This window comes from Brassica napus, unplaced genomic scaffold (assembly GCF_020379485.1).
Source record: "Brassica napus cultivar Da-Ae unplaced genomic scaffold, Da-Ae ScsIHWf_1817;HRSCAF=2453, whole genome shotgun sequence".
Lineage (NCBI taxonomy): Eukaryota > Viridiplantae > Streptophyta > Magnoliopsida > Brassicales > Brassicaceae > Brassica > Brassica napus.
Window position 1 is genome coordinate 236867 of NW_026015233.1, and position 9997 is coordinate 246863.

Here is a 9997-nt window from a genome sequence, read left to right on the forward strand (position 1 = left end):
CAGACACACACAGACACACACTGACAGCCACGGACAGCCACGGACGTCCTGTGTGTGCTGGCGGACACCCACGGACAACCTATGTGTACTGAACAGACAGCCCACGTGGGCCAAAATCACCCGAACAGGCCACGGGAAGGGCCAGCGTGCTGAGTCCAAGGACCAACGAGCTGATATGTGTACTGATGGACAGCCACGGACGTCCTGTGTGTGCTGACGGACACACACGGACAGCCACGGACAGCCACGGATGTCATGTGTGTGCTGGCGGACACCCACGGACGTCCTGTTTGTACAGAACAGACAGCCCACGTGGGCCAAAATCACCCAAGGAGTCCACCGGAAGGGTCAGCGTGCTGAGTCCAAGGAGCAATGTGCTGATATGTGTACTGATGGACAGCCACAGACGTCCTGTGTGTGCTGACGGACACACACGAACACACACAGACACACACGGACAGCCACGGACGTCCTGTGTGTGCTGACGGACACCCACGGACAACCACGGACGTCCTGTGTGTACTGAACAGACAGCCCACGTGGGCCAATATCACCCGAACAGTCAACGGGAAGGGCCAGCGTGCTGAGTCCAAGGACCAGCGTGCTGATATCTGTACTGATGGACAGCCACGGACGTCCTGTGTGTGCTGACGGACACACACGGACACACACAGACAGCCATAGACGTCCTGTGTGTGCTGACGGACAGCCACAGACTGCCACAGACGTCCTGTGTGTGCTGGCGGAGACCCGCGGACGTCTTGTGTGTACTGAACAAACAGCCCACGTGGGACAAAATAACCCGAACAGTCCACAGGAAGGGTCAGCGTGCTGAGTCCTAGGACCAACGTGCTGATATGTGTACTGATGGACAGCCACGGACGTCCTGTGTATGCTGACGGACACACACGGACACACAAGGACAGCCACGGACGTCCTGTCTGTGCTAACGGACACCCACGGACGTCCTGTGTGTACTGAACAGACAGCCCATGTGGGCCAAAATCACCCGAATATTCCCCGGGAAGGGCCAGCGTGCTGAGTCTAAGGACCAGCGTGCTGATATGTGTACTGATGGACAACCACGGACGTCCTGTGTGAGCTGACGGACACACACGGACAGCCACGGACGTCCTGTGTGTGCTGACGGACAGCCACAGACAGCCACAGACGTCCTGTGTGTGCTGGTTGACACCCGCGGAGGTCCTGTGTGTACTGAACAGACAGCCCACGTGGACCAAAATCACCCGAACAGTGCACGTGAAGGGCCAGCGTGCTGAGTCCAAGGACCAGTGTGCTGATATGTGTACTGATGGACAGCCACAGACGTCCTGTGTGTGATGATGGACACACACAGACACACACGGACAGCCACATACAGCCACGGACGTCCTGTGTGTTCTGGCGGACCCCCACGGATGTCCTGTGTGTACTTAACAGACAGCCCACGTGGGCCAAAATCACCCGAATAGTCCACAGGAAGGGTCAGCGTGCTGAGTCCAAGGACCAACGTGCTGATATGTGTACTGATGGACAGCCACGGACGTCCTGTGTATGCTGACGGACACACACGGACACACACGGACAGCCACAGACTTCCTGTGTGTGCTGACGGACACCAACGGACGTCCTGTGTGTGCTGACGGACACCAACAGACGTCCTGTGTGTGCTGATGGACACCCACGGACATCCTGTGTGTACTGAACAGACAGCTCACGTGGGCCAAAATCACCCGAACATTCCCCGGGAAGGGCCAGCGTGCTGAGTCTAAGGACCAGCGTGCTGATATGTGTACTGATGGAAAGCCACGGACGTCCTGTGTGTGCTGACGGACACACACGGACAGCCACGGATGTCCTATGTGTGCTGGCGGACACCCACAGACGTCTTGTGTGTACTGAACAGACAGCCCACGTGGGCCAAAATCACCTGAACAGTCCACGGGAAGGGTCAGCGTGATGCGGCCATCCAAGTAGAGGTTCCCGTGGTTACTAGTGGTCCAACTACCCGGAGTGGAGCCAAGGCCATAAGACTTGGATTTTCTAAAGATGTCCAACAAATCCTTGATGAAGATGAAGAGCTGCTGATTGAATAGATGGTCCAATTGAAGATTCAAGATCCAGCTGGTTCAATGGAGGTTCAAGATCAAGCTGGCCCACTCCAATTCAGATCACTCGGCCAGAACTGAACCGGCCTAACCATCTCTACATGTGATCTCGGTTCAGATACCTCCCCAAGCTTAGCCGGTTCTGAGTAATCCGCCCAATCCATTTAAGGTAAGCAGGTAAGATATCAATTATGATTTCTAACCGGTTTATGTTTCTGGTTTGTGTTGGTTCTTTTTAATTTCAATTCAAGAACTCATGGGCAAATTGTTTAAGTCTTTTATTTCTTTGAGTCCAATAATTCAAGGCCTTTGTTTAGCCTTTGATTTAGCTTGTCCTAGTAGATTCGGCCCACTTTGTTTAGGCCTTGTCGATTTTAGCTTGTCCAAGAGAGTCCATGTTGTTTTTGCTTCAAGTCCCCTAGAAGGGCATAGATGCAGGGTATTTAATCCCCACTATAAGCAGCCTTGTATTTTTTTTAGCTTATGAAATATATGAGATAGTTTGCCCTAGCAAAACCCCTTCTTTTCTCTCTAGTTTGCGTGAGAAGCCATCCTAGAAAGAGCCTTGAATCTTATCAAGTTTTCATCACCAAACTTGTGGCGATTCTTCATTCCATTCCATCCAACAATCCGGCCTTGAGAGAGACTTCAGTCCAGCAAGCCTGATTCCACCTTCACGCCATCTCCATCCCCTGTTCTTGTTGAGAGAGACTTCAGTTTAGCAACTTGAATCCATCCTCCATCTCTATCTTTCTCTTGTTTTTATTTCATTTCAGCATCATATAGTTATAGATCGGCCATTGATATAAAAAAAACCCATAAAAAGTCATATCTATTTTCTGTTCATCATTTTCCAGTTAGTTTTCTTCCTGTTAATCATTTTGATTCATAAAACTCATAAAAATATATCTCATTTGTTTCAGGAACCAGATCGGCCATCTCTCTCTCTATCGCGTCCGTCTGTCCGTCCGTCCGTCCGTCCATCCGTCCTGTCCAGTCCGGTTCTTGAACCTCTGACCGCCCATTTGAGCAGTCTGAATCCCAGCCTGTAACATTTGGTATCAGAGCTTAAGGCTCCTGAAAAATCGGTTATATCTTGTCCTTAAGACATCTTGTCTGCCGGTTTTGTGTTCATCAACTGTTTGCATTTGAAAAAATCAAAAAAAAATCGTTCTTGCTGTTCTTGCTGTTCTTGCTGTTCATGCTGTTCATGATTGTTTATCCTAGTGTTTTTCTAGATCATTTTCGTGCATCAGTAAGAGAGTCAACCTGTTTGTGAGATTGATAGACCAGCTTTCCTTATTGGGAGGTCGATTGACCAATTTGCAATAAATTTGATTCTTACTTGACAAAGTTATCTAGATTGAATAGTTGCATTTAGTTTTGATTGCCAATCCTATTTAATTTAAAAAAAAAATTATTCCATCTGATTTAATTTCGAAATTTGATTTGCATTTGCATTTACACTTTCCTCTTTTGTTTTTCTTTGATTGATTCGATTTTCTTTTCAAAGTTTAAAAAAAAAAGATTTCAGTTTCCAATTATACTTTAGATTCCAATTTCATATTTTCTTTTAAAAAAAATATTTCAACTTTCCTTTTTAAACTTTTCGAAATTCATCTTTTCATATTTAAAAAAAAAAAAAACAAGTCATTTGCATTTACGTGATTGATTGTTTCTCTTCTTTATATCCTCTATTTCCCTTTGCACTTGATCTCTTTTCTTTCTTGTACACAGGGGAGACATGGGAGATGTCAATGCTAATGCTGTTCCAACCCAAGCTGACATCAACGCACAGCTAATGGCCGGCCAAGCCCAACTTACGGCCACTATGAATGCAGTGACCGAGCAGCTGGCTCGAATGGAACAACGCAACCGTCCCAATGATCCACTTCCTATGAGAAGGAACCATCCCTACTTGGAAGACCCACCGTTGTTCTCTGATGAGGACAGTTCAGATTCCGAACCGCCTGATCGAGAAGAGCCTCGACCTGCCCAAGCCGGACGAGAAGGTCGACGAGAACATCGGATCCAAGGAGATGGGAGTCCGATCAGGAGGAGACGCCGAGAGGATGAAGTCCCTTGGCAAGGAGGAAAGGACCTCAAGCTTAACCCGCCAATCTTTGCTGGAAAGGTCCATCCGGACGCCTACGTTGAATGGGAGAGGCGCATGGAATACATCTTCGAGTACTACAACTACTCTGAGGCGAGGAAGATAGCCTTAGCCGCGGCCCAACTGACCGAGAACGCTCTATCTTGGTGGGACAGAGAAGTGTCCGAGACCGGCCGAGTCTATAGAGTTGAGACTTGGGAAGAGATACAATCCAAGCTTCGCACAAGGTATGTTCCTGCTTATTATCAACGAGACTTACAGAAACGTTTTCGTAAATTGTCTCAGGGAACGCGGACTGTAGAAGAGTACTATGAGGAGTTTGAGTCCCTCAGGAACAAGCTCAAGACACGCGAGACGCAAGAAACACTGATGGCTCAGTTCATGGATGGGTTGCAAGACCGCATTGCCTGAAAGGTGGAGCGCCAGCAGTATGAGACCTTTCACGACCTGCTTCACTTTGCCGTTCAGGCCGAACAACACATCAAAAGGAAGAACGCGTCCACAGCCAGAGGCAAAGGAACCTGGACGCAACCGGCTTCCAGAGGAGTTGACAAGGGCAAGTCCGTGGATGTGGAGAACCGGTTCAAGAAGAATCAGACTGAACCATCCAAGTCTGGTCCATCCGACCAAGGTAAGGCCCAAGGTCAAAATCAACGTACCCGTGACATTACTTGTTTTAAATGTCAGGGAAAGGGGCACTATGCCAGAGATTGCCCCAACAAGCGTGTGATGATCCTCAAGGCTGATGGTGAGTATGAATCCCAAGACGAGGCCGAAGTTGAGACCTGGGTTTCTGATGAAGAGGTAGTCGATTATGCTGAGACCGGAGAACTACTGGTGACCAGACGATCTCTCAGTGCCCTCTTCGACCCTGAAACCGTTCAAAGAGAAAACATCTTTCATACAAGATGTAGCGTGGAACAAAAGGTATGTAGCTTGATCATAGATGGTGGTTCTTGTACTAACGTTGCCAGCAAGTATCTTGTTGATAAGCTAGGTTTGGCCAAGACGCCCCATCCGCGGCCATATCCGCTCAAGTGGCTCAATGATGAGACTGAGCTCAGGATAGCCGAGGAAGTGGTTGTGTCTTTTCAGTATTGGTAAATACCATGATCAGGTCAAGTGTGACGTTGTGCCTATGCAAGCCGGCCACATACTTCTAGACGGCCATGGCAGTTCGATAAGGAGACCATTCATCATGGCCAGACCAATGTCTATAGCTTCAGCCACAACAACAAGAAGCACAGCCTAGCACCTCTAAGAGGTTTATGAGATGCAGCAAGCAATGGATCATGCCAGCAAGGTAAGTAAGACTAACTTAAACATCACTTCCAGTCAAGTAGTTAAGTCTTTACACCATGAGACGCAGGTGCTGCTAATGGTCTTCAGAGAAAGTTGTTTTGCAGGGATTGAGGCCACGGAGTTACCAGCTGAGGTACAAGGCCTCATGGAGCAATACAAGGACGTCTTTCCTGATGAGATCCCAGCCGGCCAACCTCCTATCCGAGGCATAGAACATCAGATCGATTTTGTGCCAGGCGCACCCTTGCCAAACCGAGCGGCCAACCGAGTTAATCCAGAACAAGCCAAGGAGTTGGAGAGACAGGTCCAAGACCTCATGGATAAGGGTTACATCCGGGAGAGTCTTAGTCCGTGTACTGTTCCGGTCCTATTGGTGCCAAAGAAGGATGGAACATGGCGCATGTGTGTGGACTGCCGAGCCATCAACAACATAACCATCAAATATCGGTACCCAATACCTAGACTAGATGATATGTTGGACGAACTAAGTGGATCTGTTGTGTTCTCTAAGATTGATCTCAGGAGTGGGTACCACCAAGTTCGAATGAAGGAGGGAGACGAGTGGAAGACAGCCTTCAAAACCAAGCAAGGTCTATACGAATGGCTGGTCATGCCGTTTGGCCTCACCAACACCCCCAGCACCTTCATGAGACTCATGAACCAGGTTCTTCGACCTTTTATAGGGAAATTTGTGGTTGTGTACTTTGATGACATACTGATCTATAGCCGCTGCTTAGATGACCACCTTAGACACCTTGAACAAGTGATCAAAGAAATGTGTGTTTTGCACTGATGAATTGGTATTTTTAGGTTTTGTTGTTAGTTCACAGGGGCTGAAGGTAGATGAAGAGAAGATCAACGCGATCCAAGACTGGCCTACACCTACTACCATTGTCCATGTCCGCAGTTTCCACGGCCTGGCCAGTTTCTATCGGCGGTTCGTCAAGTATTTCAGCACCATAGCTGCTGGCTTGACCTCTGTGATCAAGAAGAACGTATCCTTTATTTGGGGACCAGCCCAAGAAGAGTCTTTTAACAAGCTTAAATATAGTTTGACTCATGCACCAGTCCTTACTCTGCCTAACTTCGATAAAACTTTTGAGACTGAATGTGATGCTTCAGGTACATGTATAGGAGCTGTGCTTACCCAAGGAGGACGTCCAGTGGCCTACTTCAGCGAAAAACTGAGTGGAGCAACCTTGAACTACCCGACATATGAAAAAGAGCTTTATGCTCTAGTGAGGTCTCTTGAAACTTGGCAACATTATCTTTTGTCTAAAGAGTTTGTTATTCATACAGATCATGAGACGCTTAAACACCTAAGAGGACGGACCACGCTCAAGAGGAGGCACGCCAGATGGTTGGAGTTTGTGGAGACTTTTCCTTATGTGATTAAGTATAAGAAGGGCAAAGACAATGTGGTGGCTGATGCCCTATCCCGGAGACATACTCTTATCTCGACCATGGAAGCTAAGATCATGGGTTTTGAATTCATTAACGATTCTTATGCTACTGACCTTGATTTTCAAGAAGCTTTCAGGAACACCACACAAGGAGCATTCGGTGTTTATTACCAGCATGAAGGGTTCTTGTTCAAGGAAAAGAAGTTATGCATTCCCAAAGGCTCAATGAGGGAATTGCTGGTTTGGGAGGCTCATGGTGGCGGCCTCATGGGACATTTCGGCCGAGACAAGACCCTAAGTGTCCTGACCGACCATTTCTTTTGGCCGAACATGAAACGAGATGTGGAGAACGTATGCGCCAAGTGCACTGTCTGTCTCAAGAAAAAATCCAGGTCACATCCTTATGGTTTACACATGCCATTACCTATTCCTAACCACCCTTGGGTAGATGTTTATATGGACTTTGTGCTGGGCTTGCCCAAGATAAACCACAAGGATTCCATTTTTGTAGTGGTGGACAGGTTTTCCAAGATGGCTCACTTCATAGCTTGTGACAAAACCAATGACGCTACCCAGACAGCCGACCTGTTCTTTAAAGAGGTGGTACGTCTCCATGGTATTCCTCGAACCATTGTGTCCGACCGAGACTCTAAGTTTCTAATTCATTTTTGAAAGACACTATGGGGTAAGATCGGAACCAAGCTATTGTTCTCGACCACTTGCCATCCACGAACGGACGACCAAACTAAGGTAGTAAACCGTACACTCTCTCAATTGTTGAGAGCTACGGTCGGTAAGACCTTGAGGAACTGGTTATCTTGTTTACCTATTATTGAGTTCGCTTATAACCATGCTAGACACTCTGCTACTGAACTCTCTCCTTTTGAAGTTGTTTATGGTTTTCAGCCTGAGACGCCTTTAGACATGTCCGAACTGCCAAAGTCTATGTTCCGCAGCCGAGAAGGTGCAACTAAGGCCGAGTTCGTTAAAAACATGCATCGGAGGGTTCGAATGAAGTTAGAGGAAAAGGCGGCCAAGGTCAAAGCCCGTCTCGACCAGAAGAGAAAGGAGGTGTTGTTTGAACCAGGCGACTTAGTGTGGTTACACATGAGGCCAGAGCGTTTTCCAGAAGAAAGGAAGTCCAAACTTTCACCCCGAGGCACTGGGCCGTTTCGGGTCCTTGAGAAGATCAATGACAACGCTTACAAGCTTGAGCTTCCAGGTGAGTTTAAGATTTCCCCTGTGTTTAATGTATCTAACTTGTCCCCTTTCCTTGCAGATGATGGTGTTCTAAGGCCAGAACCTTTTCAAGGGGAGGGAATGATGCGGCCATCCAAGTAGAGGTTCCCGTGGTTACTAGTGGTCCAACTACCCGGAGTGGAGCCAAGGCCATAAGACTTGGATTTTATAAAGCTGTCCAACAAATCCTTGATCAAGATGAAGAGCTGCTGATTGAAGAGATGGTCCAATTGAAGATTCAAGATCCAGCCGGTTCAATGGAGGTTCAAGATCAAGCCGGCCCACTCCAATTCAGATCACTCGGCTAGAACCGAACCGGCCTAACCATCTCTACATGTGATCTCGGTTCAGATACCTCCCCAAGCTCAGCCGGTTCTGAGTAATCCGCCCAATCCATTTAAGGTAAGCAGGTAAGATTTCAATTATGATTTCTAACCGGTTTATGTTTCTGGTTTGTGTTGGTTCTTTTTAATTTAATTTCAAGAACTCATGGGCAAATTGTTTAAGTCTTTTATTTCTTTGAGTCCAATAATTCAAGGCCTTTGTTTAGCCTTTGCTTTAGCTTGTCCTAGTAGAGTCGGCCCACATTGTTTAGGCCTTGTCGATTTTAGCTTGTCCAAGAGAGTCCATGTTGTTTTTGCTTCAAGTCCCCTAGAAGGGCATAGCTGCAGGGTATTTAATCCCCACTATAAGCAGCCTTGTATTTTTTTTTAGCTTATGAAATATATGTGATAGTTTGCCCTAGCAAAACCCCTTCTTTTCTCTCTAGTTTGCGTGAGAAGCCATCCTAGAAAGAGCCTTGGATCTTATCAAGTTTGCATCACCAAACTTGTGGCGATTCTTCATTCCATTCCATCCAACAATTCGGCCTTGAGAGAGACTTTTGTCCAGCAAGCCTGATTCCACCTTCACGCCATCTCCATCCCCTGTTCTTGTTGAAAGAGACTTCAGTCCAGCAACTTGAATCCATCCTCCATCTCTATCTTTCTCTTGTTTTTATTTCATTTCAGCATCATATAGTTATAGATCGGCCATTGATATAAAAAAAACCCATAAAAAGTCATATCTATTTTCTGTTCATGATTTTCCAGTTAGTTTTCTTCCTGTTCATCATTTTGATTCATAAAACTCATAAAAATATCTCTCATTTGTTTCAGGAACCAGATCGGCCATCTCTCTCTCTATCGCGTCCGTCCGTCCGTCCGTCCTGTCCAGTCCGGTTCTTGAACCTCTGACCGCCCACTTGAGCAGTCTGAATCCCAGCCTGTAACACAGCGTGCTGAGTCCAAGGAGCAACATGCTGATATGTATACTGATGGACAGCCACAGACGTCCTGTGTGTACTGACAGACACACACGGACAGCCACGGACGTCCTGTGTGTGCTGACGGACACACACATACATCCTGTGTGTGCTGACGGACACACACGGACGTCCTGTGTGTACTGAACAGACAGCCCACGTGGGCCAAAATCACCCAAACAGTCCACGGGAAGGGCCATCGTGCTGAGTCCAAGGACCAACGTGCTGATATGTGTACTGATGGACAGCTACAGACGTCCTGTGTGTGCTGACGGACACACACGGACAGCCACGGATGGCTGTGTGTGCTGGCGGAGAGCCGCGGACGTCCTGTGTGTACTGAACATACAGCCCATGTGGGCCAAAATCACCCGAATAGTCCACGGGAAGGGTCAGCGTGCTGAGTCCAAGGACCAACGTGCTGATATGTGTACTGATGAACAGCCACGGACGTCCAGTGTATGCTGACGGACACACACAGACACACACAGACAGCCACAGACGTCCTGTGTGTGCTGACGGACACCAA

General features: G+C 47.7%; 1 protein-coding gene across 1 annotated transcript; it reads left to right on the forward strand.

Annotated features, from left to right (window-relative positions):
• The first annotated feature begins 4651 nt into the window (after positions 1 to 4651).
• LOC125598985 lies at positions 4652 to 8267 on the forward strand. The gene is made up of 8 exons (XM_048772650.1): positions 4652 to 4852; positions 4909 to 5321; positions 5367 to 5485; positions 5628 to 6286; positions 6354 to 6645; positions 6823 to 7370; positions 7833 to 8148; positions 8206 to 8267. The coding sequence occupies exons 1-8, from the start codon at positions 4652 to 4654 to the stop codon at positions 8265 to 8267; spliced, it is 2610 nt and encodes an 869-aa protein (XP_048628607.1).
• The last annotated feature ends 1730 nt before the right edge of the window (positions 8268 to 9997 follow it).

Excerpts from the sequence above, each read along its gene's own strand:
- LOC125598985 (XM_048772650.1), top strand. The coding sequence starts at position 4,652 with ATGAGACCTTTCACGACCTGCTTCACTTTGCCGTTCAGGCCGAACAAC. Across the intron at positions 4,853-4,908 it reads GTCTGGTCCATCCGACCAAG|GGAAAGGGGCACTATGCCAG; the intron begins GTAAGGCCCAAG and ends TTTAAATGTCAG. Across the intron at positions 5,486-5,627 it reads CAGCCTAGCACCTCTAAGAG|GGATTGAGGCCACGGAGTTA; the intron begins GTTTATGAGATG and ends GTTGTTTTGCAG.